At 49.0% G+C, this 16,730-nt stretch overlaps 2 protein-coding genes across 6 annotated transcripts in view; one reads left to right on the forward strand and one right to left on the reverse strand.

The window, feature by feature from the left end:
* The window catches only part of LOC139762489 (uncharacterized), a 173,753-nt gene extending 171,960 nt beyond the window's left edge, over positions 1-1,793 (reverse strand). The window contains exon 1 of the mRNA XM_071687428.1: positions 1,786-1,793. The gene's annotated coding sequence lies outside the window, so the exon portion shown is untranslated. The remainder of the gene's footprint in view (positions 1-1,785) is intronic.
* Positions 1-16,730, forward strand: part of Eaat1 (Excitatory amino acid transporter 1) — a 224,972-nt gene that overhangs the window by 137,442 nt on the left and 70,800 nt on the right. For 3 of the 5 annotated variants that reach the window (XM_071687429.1, XM_071687430.1, XM_071687433.1), the window contains exon 1: positions 2,732-2,850. The exons of the other annotated variants lie outside the window; for them this stretch is intronic. In XM_071687429.1, the coding sequence (XP_071543530.1) occupies positions 2,747-2,850 (104 nt within the window). In that variant the 5' untranslated portion in view covers positions 2,732-2,746. Of the gene's footprint in view, positions 1-2,731; positions 2,851-16,730 lie in introns of those variants that run through there. 5 annotated transcript variants of the gene reach the window in all.

Genomic DNA, 16,730 nt, shown 5'->3' on the forward strand with positions numbered 1-16,730 from the left:
CGTCGTGCTCTAGGGATCGTACCATCGTGCTCCAGGGATTGTACCGTCGTGCTCCAATGATCGTACCATCGTGCTCCAGTGGTCGTACCGTCGTGCTCCAGGGATCGTACCGTCGTGCTCCAGTGATCGTACCGTCGTGCTCCAGTGATCGTACCGTCGTGCTCCAGTGATCGTACCGTCGTGGTCCAGGGATCGTACCGTCGTGGTCCAGTGATCGTACCGTTGTGCTCAAGGATCGTACCGTCGTGCTCAAGGATCGTACCGTCGTGCTCCAGTGATCGTACCGTCGTGCTCCAGTGATCGTACCGTCGTGCTCCAGAGATCGTACCGTTGTGCTCAAGGATCGTATCGTCGTGCTCAAGGATCGTACCGTCGTGCTCCAGGGATCGTACCGTCGTGCTCCAGGGATCGTACCGTCGTGCTCCAGTGATCGTACCGTCGTGCTCCAGGGATCGTACCGTCGTGCTCCAGTGATCGTACCGTCGTGCTCCAGGGATCGTACCGTCGTGCTCCAGGGATCGTACCGTCGTGACCAAAGGTCGTATATCAGGGTAATCAGTAGGTTTATTAAACAGAGGTGAAACAAAGATAGCAGTGAATGCAACCAATATGAACACCACAGTTTACCTTCGTCTCTGATCTGTATCTCGACTTGCCCTCAACTCCTCCTTCTTCTCCCCCCCCTCCTCCCCCTTCCCCCCTAACCCTTATTCTCCCCCCCCCCCCCCCCCCCCCCCCCCCCCCCCCCCCCCCGAGTCGGCTGCGCCGGAAAGTGGGTGCGGGTTGCGCCCCTCGTGTCCGGCAGGGCCCCCCTGCTGTGCTCAACAGTATCCATCACAATAGTGGCGTATCCGACCACGACCAGTAAAGAGGACGAGGCCATTTCGGCAGGATGTAGGGGAGGTCCCCTTCAGGCTGGGCCCGTACCTACGACGCCCGAACGCAACACACACACACACACACACACACAACACACAACACACACACACACACACACACACACACACACACACACACACACGGGTAATTCCCCACCTCGTCCTGGGGTAAACAGACTGTCTGTCCGTCTGTCTCTCTGTCCGTCTGTCTGTCTAACAGTACCACCAGGGGGTAACCCAAGCCGGCCCCCCCCTCCCCTCCCCCTCCTAACCCCCACCTACCCCCCACCCCCCACCTACCCCCCAACCCCCCCCCTCACCCCTTTAGATTTCCGCCTCCAGATTCCGGTCCTTGCGCACCCCCCTCTCCCCCCACTCCCCCCACTCCCTTCCCCCCCACTCCCTTCCCCCCCCTCCCTACCTCCCCCTCCCTCCCTCCCCAACCGCCTCCTGACCTAGTCTTTCAATCAGCTTACTGGCCACAATTAGCGCGGAACTGCTTGTTAAAGCGCGTGCGCTCACTGCCCCCCCCCCCACCCCACCTCGCCCCACCCCTCCCCACTCCCCTCTCGTTCGATGGGCCATTGGGCCCGGTATAGTTAGTAAGAGCGCCCGGTGGTTCGGACCGAGAGTTTAACAAGGTCCTGGTAGTTAGTGAGGTCAACTAGTAGTAGGCAAAGGCCGGGTAATTATACAGGAGCCTGGTAGTTAAGAGGCTCTGACAGTAGTCCCGGTAAATGGCAAGGACCTGGTAGTTAGGCTCGTTAGCTCGTTAGGCGGCTTACGCCTGGTAGTTAGGCTAGGTAGTTAATAAGGTGCATTGTTAGGATTAGGAGTTAGAAAGCATCCAGTAGTTAATGCGCAAGAGTCTTTGATGAAGGGAGCGGCGTTGGGGGGTGAGAGGTTAGGGCGGGTGGGCGGAGGTATGAGTGAACTTCAGAAGAAGGGCCCCCCCAGGCTTCTTCAGCTGAAGTTGCTGAAGTTGATGGCAGACGTGAGGGCTGGGGACGGGCGGGTGTGATGCACGTCCAGCATAGTATCATTAGGTCACGTGGGGAGGGGAGGGTAGCAGGGCCTCGCACATCGTAGAAAATGGTCCGAAAGTTGGTAACTTCTCTTCCATTGTGATATATATATATATATATATATATATATATATATATATATATATATATATATATATATATATATATATATAGAATGTGATGTGATTATTACACGAAAGTGCGCTTGGGAACTTGTCGTGTTTCATTTTCCCCGTGGACTCATACGAATATATATATATATATATATATATATATATATATATATATATATATATATATATATGACAAGGCATCATCACTGGGCACCACCATATACAAACCAGAGGCTAAAATCTGCACCAATCATGTGCCACGTCACCAGGAAGGTCTTCGTGATTCTCTCCTGTGCTGAGGTGCGACGTACAACGTAATGGGCGGGAGTGCGGGTTGAGGCTGAGCGTTCGTCTGTCGGGCAACACAAGAAAATAATGTCACGCTGAGTGGAAGCGATTCCCTGGAAGTCGCCGCGACCACGAAGGCTGGTTTAAATATAGCGCCCCCCTCCTCCTCCTCCACCTCCTGGTGGCGTTGCCATTGTTGAGCGGAATGGTGGAAGTGCATTCTCCCGAGGGGTCACGACTCTGTCTAGGGTGTGAGAGGGTCATTATTATTATATTTTTTTTTATTTTCACTTAATTCTCCACCTTACGTTAAACTTGTGAATGATGTTTTTCTTTCTTTTTTTTTTTGAGGGGGGAGGGTAAAGTCAGTTGTATGTTAGTTTATCGTAACGTTTTCCGAGAAAAGGACATTTTTGACATTTTTTAGTGTCTTATCTATGTGATGAGAGGGGACTTCTCCTGGCTTATCTCAAAATCACGGACAGATAACCCAACTCTGGCCAGTAAGAAGGTCAGAGAGACCTCTCTCCCCAGGCAGCCTAGAAGGTAAGAGACATTCCTACCTTCTGTACCTACGAAGGCAAGGTAAGGTAAGAGATACTCCCCTACTCCAAGCAGCCATGAAGGTAAGAGATACCCCTACCCCAAGCAGCCATGAAGGTAAGAGATACCCGTACCCAAAGCAGCCATGAAGGTAAGAGATACCCCTGCCCCAAGCAGCCATGAAGGTAAGAGATACCCCTGCCCCAAGCAGCCATGAAGGTAAGAGATACCCCAAGCAGCCATGAAGGTAAGAGATACCCCTGCCCCAAGCAGCCATGAAGGTAAGAGATACCCCTGCCCCAAGCAGCCATAAAGGTAAGAGATACCCCTGCCCCAAGCAGCCATGAAGGTAAGAGATACCCCAAGCAGCCATGAAGGTAAGAGATACCCCAAGCAGCCATGAAGGTAAGAGATACCCCTGCCCCAAGCAGCCATGAAGGTAAGAGATACCCCAAGCAGCCATGAAGGTAAGAGATACCCCTACCCCAAGCAGCCATGAAGGTAAGAGATACCCCTGCCCCAAGCAGCCATGAAGGTAAGAGATACCCCTACCCCAAGCAGCCATGAAGATACCCAGCCATCGCAGCTCTGGCACCTCGAGAACGTAACGGATATACGTACTTAAGAACTTGTATGTAAACACGGCGATAGCGTCGTCTAACCCACTAGAGTTTAACCTTCCACCCACTGCATCTCACGACAGTGGTGGCAGCAGACCCACTTTATTAAACCCAGTTCAAGAGGCGCTTGCCGCCAGCCCCCTCGACACATCCGGGGCATCTCTTGACCTCTCATTGGGTCATTATGACCTCTCAGGCTGGTACTAATGACGAAGAGGAACCGCCTTTGATAGACCCCCCTCTGGGTCTGCTGACGGAGATGAGAGGTTTGTCTTTAAAGAAAACGTGGTATGGGGGAAGGGTGGGGGTTTTGTGGTGGATGAGAAATCCGTGCATGTGACACAGGGACACCAGCCAGGGCGCTGATAAAAAGGCTGTCTTCCTGGTTTTGCCTCGTGTTTTGTTTATCGCGTTGTATAGATAAGATGTGATGACTCCCGTCGGCGATAAAAAAGAAGAAAAAAAAAAGGTATATTTTTTGCGATGATCAGGTCGTGGCCCCTCGCCGTCTTGACTGTCTCGGTTCGAATCCCCACACACCCCAAGTCTTGCGTTTCCTGCTGACCAGTTCCGGGTCTCCTCTCTCTCTCTCTCTCTCTCTCTCTCTCTCTCTCTCTCTCTCTCTCTCTCTCTCTCTCTCTCTCTCTCCCACCCACCACCACCACCACCACCCCTTGAGAGCTCACTACCCAGGCTTTGGGGGGAGGAGGAGGAGGAGGAGGGAAGGGATAAGCTGAGAGGCTGACAGAGAGAGAGAGAGAGAGAGAGAGAGAGGAAGGGGAGGTGGGGGGGAGACCTCCCCATTCAGTTGAGGATCACTTGGGGGGGGGGGGGAAACTCAATTAGTGACCGGGGCCTTAATTAGGTATGTTAATTCGGACTGATGATGAAAGTCTGATCGTCCCGATGCTGATTAACCTAACCAGATCCACCGAATGTCTATCGTGACTACAGATTATATTTCTAAATGATGTGCGACTTGGGATAAGTAAATATTGCATTTACATGTAACGTTAATAAGATCCTATATAAATCACTGTGCCACAGCCGATATATATATATATATATATATATATATATATATATATATATATATATATATATATATATATATATATATATATATATATTTCTATGAGTCCACTGGGAGATGAAACACGATAAGTTCCCAAGTGCACTTTCGTGTAATAATCACATCATCAGGGGAGGTACAAGAAAGAAATATAAGTCTCATTGACCTATAGATGTGATGTCTGATATTCAATAAAATTCTGCCAGTTTCACTGATTGAAAATATTTTACTCCATACATATAGACATAGTTTGAACATGTGAATTCATTTTATGGATGAGTTGTTCAAGAGTGCGCGCATAACAACCGAATTAGCTTGAATAAACAAAAGCTTTAAGGAAAATGTAGTTTCCAGATTTTATGGGGGAGACTGTTGAAACTATGGCGATGCCTGTATGTATGCTGTATCTCCGTTACAATTTGTATTTTTTAAATGCTTGTCTTTCAACTGTATCCTTCGTTATGTATTCCTCGCCATTTTCTCCCTTCTTGATGTCTTTCTCTCCCATGTATCCCTCCCGTTTATCCTTCTGTGTACTCCTTACCCTGTAGACTAAACATTGAAAGAAAACGGAACCCGGTAGAATACTTACCAAATCCCCCCCCCCCCCCTCTCTCTCTCTCTCTCTCTCTCTCTCTCTCTCTCTCTCTCTCTCTCTCTCTCTCTCTCTCTCTCTCTCTCTCCTTTATTCCTTGTGTTTCTTCTCTTCCTTTTCCTTTCTTCAATTCCATTTTCTCCCGTCCATCTGTTGCGCCTTGATTATCACCCATCTCCCATGCCTGTTAAACCCGAGGGATTGAAGTGTTAAACCAAGAGGGTTTAAAACCATTAAACCCAGGTGGGGGGGAGGAGGCGAACGCCCGGGGTCCCTCTTTCGATATCTGCCCCGAAAGATGCCGTGACGTCACAACTTCAATTCCTTCATTTTCACGTATGAATGACACTGTCCCCTTCACCTCCTACCCAGTGAATAACATCTCCCCTTTCATTCGACGTGGATGCAGTTTTAGCTCGACGTGGATGGCAGTTTTAGCTCGACGGTGGATGGCAGTTTTAGCTTGACGTGGATGGCAGTTTTAGCTCGACGTGATGGCAGTTTTAGCTTGACGTGGATGGCAGTTTTAGCTCGGCGTGGATGGCAGTTTTAGCTCGACGTGATGGCAGTTTTAGCTTGACGTGGATGGCAGTTTTAGCTCGGCGTGGATGGCAGTTTTTAGCTCGACGTGATGGCAGTTTTAGCTCGGCGTGGATGGCAGTTTTTAGCTCGACGTGGATGCAGTTTTAGCTCGACGTGGATGGCAGTTTTAGCTTGACGTGGATGGCAGTTTTAAGCTCGACGTGGATGCAGTTTTTAGCTCGACGTGGATGCAGTTTTAGCTCGACTTGGATGGCAGTTTTAGCTCGACGTGGATGGCATTTTAGCTCGACGTGGATGGCAGTTTTAGCTCGACTTGGATGGCAGTTTTAAGCTCGACGTGGATGCAGTTTTAGCTCGACTTGGATGGCAGTTTTAGCTCGACTTGGATGGCAGTTTTAGCTCGGCGTGGATGGCAGTTTTAGCTCGACGTGGATGGCAGTTTTAAGCTCGACGTGGATGGCAGTTTTAGCTTGACGTGGATGGCAGTTTTAGCTCGACGTGGATGGCAGTTTTAGCTCGACGTGGAATGGCAGTTTTAGCTCGACGTGGAATGGCAGTTTTAGCTCGACGTGGATGGCATTTTAGCTCGACGTGGAATGGCAGTTTTAGCTTGACGTGGATGGCAGTTTTAGCTCGGCGTGGATGGCAGTTTTAAGCTCGACGTGGATGGCATTTTAGCTCGACGTGGATGGCAGTTTTAAGCTCGACGTGGATGGCAGTTTTAAGCTCGACGTGGATGGCAGTTTTAAGCTCGACGTGGATGCAGTTTTAGCTCGACGTGGAATGGCAGTTTTAGCTTGACGTGGATGGCAGTTTTTAGCTCGACGTGGAATGGCAGTTTTAGCTCGACTTGGATGGCAGTTTTAGCTTGACGTGGATGGCAGTTTTAAGCTCGACGTGGATGCAGTTTATAGCTCGACGTGGATGGCAGTTTTAAGCTCGACGTGGATGGCATTTTAGCTCGACGTGGATGCAGTTTATAGCTCGACGTGGATGGCATTTTAGCTCGACGTGGAATGGCAGTTTTAGCTCGACGTGGATGGCATTTTAGCTCGACGTGGATGGCATTTTAGCTCGACGTGGATGGCAGTTTTAAGCTCGACGTGGATGGCAGTTTTAAGCTCGACGTGGATGCAGTTTTAGCTCGACGTGGATGGCAGTTTTAAGCTCGACGTGGATGCAGTTTTAGCTCGACTTGGATGGCAGTTTTAGCTTGACGTGGATGGCAGTTTTAAGCTCGACGTGGATGGCAGTTTTAGCTCGACTTGGATGGCAGTTTTAGCTCGACGTGGATGGCATTTTAGCTCGACGTGGAATGGCAGTTTTAGCTCGACTTGGATGGCAGTTTTAGCTCGGCGTGGATGGCAGTTTTAAGCTCGACGTGGATGCAGTTTTAGCTCGACGTGGAATGGCAGTTTTAGCTTCGACGTGGATGGCAGTTTTAGCTCGACGTGGAATGGCAGTTTTAGCTCGACTTGGATGGCAGTTTTAGCTCGACTTGGATGGCAGTTTTAGCTCGACGTGGATGGCATTTTAGCTCGACGTGATGGCAGTTTTAGCTCGACGTGGATGCAGTTTTAGCTCGACGTGGATGCAGTTTTAGCTCGACTTGGATGGCAGTTTTAAGCTCGACGTGGATGCAGTTTTAGCTCGACTTGGATGGCAGTTTTAGCTCGACTTGGATGGCAGTTTTAGCTCGACTTGGATGGCAGTTTTAGCTCGACTTGGATGGCAGTTTTAGCTCGACGTGGATGCAGTTTTAGCTCGACTTGGATGGCAGTTTTAGCTCGACTTGGATGGCAGTTTTTAGCTCGACGTGGATGGCATTTTAGCTCGACGTGGATGGCATTTTAGCTCGACGTGGATGGCATTTTAGCTCGACGTGGATGGCAGTTTTAAGCTCGACGTGGATGGCAGTTTTAAGCTCGACGTGGATGGCAGTTTTAAGCTCGACGTGGATGGCAGTTTTAAGCTCGACGTGGATGGCATTTTAGCTCGACGTGGATGGCAGTTTTAGCTCGGCGTGGATGGCAGTTTTTAGCTCGACGTGGATGCAGTTTTAGCTCGACGTGATGGCAGTTTTAGCTCGACGTGGAATGGCAGTTTTAGCTCGACGTGATGGCAGTTTTAGCTCGACGTGGATGGCATTTTAGCTCGACGTGGAATGGCAGTTTTAGCTCGACGTGGATGGCATTTTAGCTCGACGTGGATGGCATTTTAGCTCGACGTGGAATGGCAGTTTTAGCTCGACGTGATGGCATTTTAGCTCGACGTGGAATGGCAGTTTTAGCTTCGACGTGGATGGCAGTTTTAGCTTGACGTGGATGGCAGTTTTAGCTCGACGTGGAATGGCAGTTTTAGCTCGGCGTGGATGGCAGTTTTAGCTCGGCGTGGATGGCAGTTTTAGCTCGACGTGGAATGGCAGTTTTAGCTCGACGTGGAATGGCAGTTTTAGCTCGACGTGGATGCAGTTTTAGCTCGACGTGGATGCAGTTTTTAGCTCGACGTGGAATGGCAGTTTTAGCTCGACGTGGATGCAGTTTTTAGCTCGACTTGGATGGCAGTTTTTAGCTCGACGTGGAATGGCAGTTTTAGCTCGACGTGGAATGGCAGTTTTAGCTCGACGTGGAATGGCAGTTTTAGCTCGACTTGGATGGCAGTTTTTAGCTCGACGTGGAATGGCAGTTTTAGCTTGACGTGGATGGCAGTTTTTAGCTCGACGTGGATGGCAGTTTTTAGCTCGACGTGGAATGGCAGTTTTAGCTCGACGTGATGGCAGTTTTAGCTCGACGTGGAATGGCAGTTTTAGCTCGACGTGGATGGCATTTTAGCTCGACGTGATGGCAGTTTTAGCTTGACGTGGATGGCAGTTTTAGCTCGACGTGGAATGGCAGTTTTAGCTTGACGTGGATGGCAGTTTTAAGCTCGACGTGGATGGCATTTTAGCTCGACGTGGATGCAGTTTTAGCTCGACGTGGAATGGCAGTTTTAGCTTGACGTGGATGGCAGTTTTAGCTCGACGTGGATGGCAGTTTTAGCTTGACGTGGATGGCAGTTTTAGCTCGACGTGGAATGGCAGTTTTAGCTCGACTTGGATGGCAGTTTTAGCTCGGCGTGGATGGCAGTTTTAGCTCGGCGTGGATGGCAGTTTTAGCTCGACGTGGAATGGCAGTTTTAGCTCGACGTGGATGGCATTTTAGCTCGACGTGGATGGCAGTTTTAGCTCGACTTGGATGGCAGTTTTAGCTTGACGTGGATGGCAGTTTTTAGCTCGACGTGATGGCAGTTTTAGCTCGACGTGGATGGCAGTTTTAAGCTCGACGTGGATGGCAGTTTTAAGCTCGACGTGGATGGCAGTTTTTAGCTCGACGTGGAATGGCAGTTTTAGCTTGACGTGGATGGCAGTTTTAGCTCGGCGTGGATGGCAGTTTTAGCTCGACGTGGAATGGCAGTTTTAGCTCGGCGTGGATGGCAGTTTTAGCTCGACTTGGATGGCAGTTTTAAGCTCGACGTGGATGGCAGTTTTAAGCTCGACGTGGATGGCAGTTTTAGCTCGGCGTGGATGGCAGTTTTAGCTTGACGTGGATGGCAGTTTTAGCTCGACTTGGATGGCAGTTTTAGCTTGACGTGGATGGCAGTTTTAGCTCGACGTGGATGGCAGTTTTAGCTCGGCGTGGATGGCAGTTTTAGCTCGACGTGGAATGGCAGTTTTAGCTCGACGTGGATGGCAGTTTTTAGCTCGACGTGATGGCAGTTTTAGCTTGACGTGGATGGCAGTTTTAAGCTCGACGTGGATGGCAGTTTTAAGCTCGACGTGGATGGCAGTTTTTAGCTCGACGTGGATGGCAGTTTTTAGCTCGACGTGGAATGGCAGTTTTAGCTTCGACGTGGATGGCATTTTAGCTCGACGTGGATGGCAGTTTTTAGCTCGACGTGATGGCAGTTTTAGCTTGACGTGGATGGCAGTTTTAAGCTCGACGTGGATGGCATTTTAGCTCGACGTGATGGCAGTTTTAGCTTGACGTGGATGGCAGTTTTAGCTCGACTTGGATGGCAGTTTTTAGCTCGACGTGATGGCAGTTTTAGCTCGACTTGGATGGCAGTTTTAGCTCGACGTGGATGCAGTTTTAGCTCGACGTGGATGGCAGTTTTAGCTCGACGTGGATGCAGTTTTAGCTCGACTTGGATGGCAGTTTTAGCTTGACGTGGATGGCAGTTTTAGCTCGACGTGGATGCAGTTTTAGCTCGACGTGGATGGCATTTTAGCTCGACGTGGATGGCAGTTTTAAGCTCGACGTGGATGGCATTTTAGCTCGACGTGGATGGCAGTTTTAAGCTCGACGTGGATGGCAGTTTTAAGCTCGACGTGGATGGCAGTTTTAAGCTCGACGTGGATGCAGTTTTAGCTCGACGTGGAATGGCAGTTTTAGCTCGACGTGGATGGCAGTTTTAAGCTCGACGTGGATGGCATTTTAGCTCGACGTGGATGGCATTTTAGCTCGACGTGGAATGGCAGTTTTAGCTCGACGTGGATGCAGTTTTAGCTCGACGTGATGGCAGTTTTAGCTCGACTTGGATGGCAGTTTTAGCTCGACTTGGATGGCAGTTTTTAGCTCGACGTGGAATGGCAGTTTTAGCTCGACTTGGATGGCAGTTTTAGCTTCGACGTGGATGGCATTTTAGCTCGACGTGGAATGGCAGTTTTAGCTCGACGTGGATGGCAGTTTTAAGCTCGACGTGGATGCAGTTTTAGCTCGACGTGGATGCAGTTTTAGCTCGACGTGGATGGCAGTTTTAAGCTCGACGTGGATGGCAGTTTTAGCTCGACGGTGGATGGCAGTTTTAGCTTGACGTGGATGGCAGTTTTAGCTCGGCGTGGATGGCAGTTTTAGCTCGACTTGGATGGCAGTTTTAGCTCGACGTGGATGGCATTTTAGCTCGACGTGGATGCAGTTTTAGCTCGACGTGGAATGGCAGTTTTAGCTCGACGTGGAATGGCAGTTTTAGCTCGACGTGGATGGCATTTTAGCTCGACGTGGATGGCATTTTAGCTCGACGTGGATGGCATTTTAGCTCGACGTGGATGGCAGTTTTAGCTCGACGTGGATGCAGTTTTAGCTCGACTTGGATGGCAGTTTTAGCTTGACGTGGATGGCAGTTTTAGCTCGACTTGGATGGCAGTTTTAGCTCGACGTGATGGCAGTTTTAGCTTGACGTGGATGGCAGTTTTAAGCTCGACGTGGATGGCAGTTTTAAGCTCGACGTGGATGGCAGTTTTAGCTCGACGTGGAATGGCAGTTTTAGCTTGACGTGGATGGCAGTTTTTAGCTCGACGTGGATGCAGTTTTTAGCTCGACTTGGATGGCAGTTTTAAGCTCGACGTGGATGGCATTTTAGCTCGACGTGGATGCAGTTTTTAGCTCGACTTGGATGGCAGTTTTAGCTTCGACGTGGATGGCATTTTAGCTCGACGTGATGGCAGTTTTAGCTCGACTTGGATGGCAGTTTTAGCTTGACGTGGAATGGCAGTTTTAGCTCGACTTGGATGGCAGTTTTAGCTCGACTTGGATGGCAGTTTTAGCTTGACGTGGATGGCAGTTTTAAGCTCGACGTGGATGCAGTTTTAGCTCGACGTGGAATGGCAGTTTTAGCTTCGACTTGGATGGCAGTTTTAGCTCGACTTGGATGGCAGTTTTAGCTCGACGTGGATGGCATTTTAGCTCGACGTGGAATGGCAGTTTTAGCTTGACGTGGATGGCAGTTTTAAGCTCGACGTGGAATGGCAGTTTTAGCTTGACGTGGATGGCAGTTTTAAGCTCGACGTGGATGCAGTTTTAGCTCGACGTGGAATGGCAGTTTTAGCTCGGCGTGGATGGCAGTTTTAAGCTCGACGTGGATGGCAGTTTTAGCTCGACGTGATGGCAGTTTTAGCTCGACGTGGATGGCATTTTAGCTCGACGTGGATGGCAGTTTTAGCTCGACGTGGATGCAGTTTTAGCTCGACGTGGATGGCATTTTAGCTCGACGTGGAATGGCAGTTTTAGCTCGACGTGGATGGCATTTTAGCTCGACGTGATGGCAGTTTTAGCTCGACGTGGATGCAGTTTTTAGCTCGACGTGGATGGCAGTTTTTAGCTCGACGTGGATGCAGTTTTAGCTCGACTTGGATGGCAGTTTTAGCTCGGCGTGGATGGCAGTTTTAGCTCGACGTGATGGCAGTTTTAGCTCGACGTGGATGGCAGTTTTAGCTCGGCGTGGATGGCAGTTTTAGCTCGACGTGGATGGCAGTTTTAGCTTGACGTGGATGGCAGTTTTAGCTTCGACGTGGATGGCAGTTTTAAGCTCGACGTGATGGCAGTTTTAGCTCGACTTCGATGGCATTTTAGCTCGACGTGGATGGCAGTTTTAGCTCGACGGTGGATGGCAGTTTTAGCTTGACGTGGATGGCAGTTTTAGCTTGACGTGGATGGCAGTTTTAGCTCGACGTGGATGGCAGTTTTAGCTCGACGTGGATGGCAGTTTTAGCTCGACGTGGATGGCAGTTTTAGCTCGACGTGGATGGCAGTTTTAGCTCGACGTGGATGGCAGTTTTAGCTCGACTTGGATGGCAGTTTTAGCTCGACGTGGATGGCAGTTTTAGCTCGACTTGGATGGCAGTTTTAGCTCGACGTGGATGGCAGTTTTAGCTCGACGTGGATGGCAGTTTTAGCTCGACGTGGATGGCAGTTTTAGCTCGACGTGGATGGCAGTTTTAGCTCGACGTGGATGGCAGTTTTAGCTCGACGTGGATGGCAGTTTTAGCTCGACTTGGATGGCAGTTTTAGCTCGACGTGGATGGCAGTTTTAGCTCGACGTGGATGGCAGTTTTAGCTCGACGTGGATGGCAGTTTTAGCTCGACTTGGATGGCAGTTTTAGCTCGACGTGGATGGCAGTTTTAGCTCGACGTGGATGGCAGTTTTAGCTCGACGTGGATGGCAGTTTTAGCTCGACGTGGATGGCAGTTTTAGCTCGACTTGGATGGCAGTTTTAGCTCGACGTGGATGGCAGTTTTAGCTCGACGTGGATGGCAGTTTTAGCTCGACGTGGATGGCAGTTTTAGCTTGACGTGGATGGCAGTTTTAGCTCGACGTGGATGGCAGTTTTAGCTCGGCGTGGATGGCAGTTTTAGCTCGACGTGGATGGCAGTTTTAGCTCGACGTGGATGGGAGTTTTAGCTCGACGTGGATGGCAGTTTTAGCTCGACGTGGATGGCAGTTTTAGCTTGACGTGGATGGCAGTTTTAGCTTGACGTGGATGGCAGTTTTAGCTCGGCGTGGATGGCAGTTTTAGCTCGACGTGGATGGCAGTTTTAGCTTGACGTGGATGGGAGTTTTAGCTCGACGTGGATGGCAGTTTTAGCTCGGCGTGGATGGCAGTTTTAGCTCGACGTGGATGGCAGTTTTAGCTCGACGTGGATGGCAGTTTTAGCTCGACGTGGATGGCAGTTTTAGCTTGACGTGGATGGCAGTTTTAGCTTGACGTGGATGGGACCACCAATAGCAGCTGCTGGTGGTACGACGACCTCTAAGGAAGCCGCTTCCCACATCTCCTTGGTAGCGCATCCTTCCCACGTTTATGGTCCTCGCCGAGCTGGTCTGTCTTACACGGACCCATTACCATACAGTCGAGGGTCCGTAATTAGCCTGTTGATGAAGCCCTAGACATGACGTCCCTTAATAGGGGTGAAGACCAACATGATGTGGGGTGGTTGCTACGCTGGGTGTGCTTGGGGAGGGGCGTTCGTGTGTGTGTGTGTGTGTGAGTGTGTGTGTGTGTGTGTGTGTGTGTGTGTGTGTGTGTGTGTGTGTGTAACTTACAGAACAATTGACTGGGTAATGTCTTCCTGGCTGTACAGTTTTTTAGGTTCATTTTGCTCTTCTCATCATTATATACCTCAATACTGATGATTACACGATCATAAATGTTTGTTGTTGTTGTTGTTTCAGGTATTGTAGTTGGTTCATATACACCAATGTATTTACTGTATCTTGCTGGTGTAGTGGTCTCCCACTTTGCTTCGTAGGGTGGCATTACCAGGTGACAGTTGGTTTAGGTCAGCGTTCCATCATCTTCCCCCCAAGTTCTGGGAAGTGCCTGTCTGTTGCTCAGTGACACACTCTCTCTCTCTCTCTCTCTCTCTCTCTCTCTCTCTCTCTCTCTCTCTCTCTCTCTCTCTCTCTCTCTCTCATATTCATGTCGTTTAGTCGTGCGAGAAATCAGTAGAATTGGTAGTGTTCAGTACAGGATTTAGATTGACGTTAACGAAGAGCAAGACACCCACACCACTTGCTTTTTTTTTTCTTCCATCTGTCTCCTCTCGGTACAGTGTATCATCCTGGAACTATATATATATATATATATATATATATATATATATATATATATATATATATATATATATATATATATAGGGCAGGACCACCTTTATTTTGTATATGTAAACATGGTTCAGGGATGTTCGTCACGTCACAGCTTCCCTCTCATGCCATAATAGTCTCTGACCCTGAAAACCTTTTTTCTTCTTTTTTCATCTTCGGCACGTATTGACATGGCATGAAATATGAATGCTTGAGAATTGTCACGTGATGTATTGACGGTAACATGGACCGCGTCTTGCAATCAAATCTCTTGTGTATACTCGTACAGGAGTCTGGCTAAAGCACACAACACCCACCCCCCTACCTGTCGGCCGTTTTCTATGAACAGGTCAGGCTGTATGGAAAGACATTGCCACGTTAACAGACTTAACTCTCTCCCTCTTAACTAAGGTTAGTTCCTTCTTCGTTGAGAGAAAAAAAAAGGTCTCAGTGAAACCGGCGCTCCCGGAGCCAATCCTGTGGAGTACGCCTGAAGTCAGAACCAACGTTATTTTTTTTTTTTTCTTAATTTAAATGGTGAACAAGTTGGCGTTATTTCTCAGGAAGCTTCCCGCTGTCTTTCCAAAAAGTACGTCGTTGGCACCTGCATGACTTGTGACGAGGGAATTTGATATCAGCCTCACCACAGACGTCTTCCGCATTTGGAAAGTAATGTAGTTTACGGCGGTAAAAGTTCCTGGCGTCCCCCCCCCCATATTTTCTTTTTTTTAAATCAGTCATACTGCACCGTCATGGATATTTCTTATGGTATTGGAAGGTAGTTGCCCCCCATATAAAAGAAAACTGCTGGTGAGGTTACGTGATGATGGTTAAATATATGTCAATGGTCATTATAATTGGTGTACTTCGACCAGAAAATGTTCCGTTTTCTCTAGGTGGGTTGGATGACCTTTCGTTTTCGTTCATGCTCCTGCGTTTCCGTTTTCTTCCCGTCTTGTCGTCGGTCCTCCGGACGACTGCCTGTTGAGAACCATCGTTTGCACCAGTCATCCTAGCCTGCGTCATTAACCACCAGTAGCTCTGTTCTGCACTAGTACAAACGACCTTCCGGCTCTTCATGGGTTTTGGGTAGTCTGTAGGGGGGACCTCGGTAGAGGGAGGAAGGGAGGGTGTTGGGAGAGGTCGGGAAGGGAAGGAGAGGGAGGGTTAGGGAGGTATGTGGACTGACTCGCTAATATAAGGTCGCAGAGAAGGTCAGACACCAGTGGTCGTACATCATCCACTTATATCTTGCGGTTATGAAGTTAGTTATTAGCATACAACCAGGACGAGAGACATATGTAGATCCAGATTACATAATGGACGACGAGTGAATGTTCAACCATATTCCTTGTTTTATTTTCATTCCTGTTGTGAGTTTAGATGGTATTAGGGTGTGTTCGACTGCTCCAGGCGTATGGGAAGGGAGTGAGGGATTTGTGAGGAAGATGGTATGGACGGGGCAGGAAAATAGACCTGTGTGTGTGTGTGTGTGTGTGTGTTTTATTTTTTCCGGGGAGTATTGCCTCTGTTTGTCTGGGGGAAAATGGGGAGGGCGTGTTGCCGGATCGCTGTCTGCCTCAGCTGAGGAAGGTTTAGCGTCAGACCCGCTCGACGTGTGGTTTGAGGACAAGCGTGTGTTACCCGCTTTGCTTTTAAACACTCACCCCGGGCCGTTATGTGAATAGAGGGTGATGAGGCGATAATCCAGGAGGGGAGAAAAGAGGAGAAATGAGCAGTGTCCAAGAAGATATGACACCCGTGCATCTATCCTGTCTGATATGGAAATGAAAAACGGAGATGGAGGAAAAGGTGGACCTTGGTGGACGCCCCTCTGTTGCAGCTGCTGTTGCTGCTGCCGTTGTTCGTACTGCTGCTGTTGCTGCTCCCTGAAAAATCGGGACTTCAGCTGTTCTTTCATCTCTCGAGTGAACAACGTAGTACGTCCCCAGTGAACAGCCTTGTGTCCTCAACTTCATTGTGCATCACACGAAGTGTGTTTCGTAAAGGCTATTGGCCAAACATACTCGTCTGTTGTGTCCTGTCGTCCTTCTGTTAGGCTGCTGGCTGAGGTGGTAATATTCAAGATATTTTTTTTTCAACGAATATTATCGATCTTGTGGCAAATATTTTTTTTTTTTTAAAGGACGCATATGACAAGAAAATTCACAGATCAATTTAATCCACCTAGAAGTGATCTGTGATCAATAATGTGATGTGATTAAGATGTGCATACGTATATACGGAGTCGTGCGCTCGTAAGTACAAAATTGTATGTAAATGTGTGCTGTCAAAGAGTGAATGCAGGTATTACACCTAAAAGATCACACAGGTAAACCCTCCCAAAGAAAGCCATGATTCCGGCGTACCTCTGGAGCGAATCGAAGCGCGTCCGAATCTGGTGTCTGAGTTCGACTGAAACCACCCCCCACCCGGACGTCCGGGTTCGATCCCCCAAGGCCCTGGGCCAAAATTCCCCCTGTAAGAGATACTATAACTTAACTATTCAACTGGTGGTTAGACGGGTATTTATATTGGCCATTAGGCCTATTAACTGCTGAAGGGTCATAAACGCCGTCGACCTCAAGTTTAAGAAGAGATCGTGAGCGCCTTCTTCAGGAGCTGAAGATAAGTGTGTGACCGCGTATCCCACAGC

Source organism: Panulirus ornatus, chromosome 43 (assembly GCF_036320965.1).
Source record: "Panulirus ornatus isolate Po-2019 chromosome 43, ASM3632096v1, whole genome shotgun sequence".
NCBI lineage: Eukaryota > Metazoa > Arthropoda > Malacostraca > Decapoda > Palinuridae > Panulirus > Panulirus ornatus.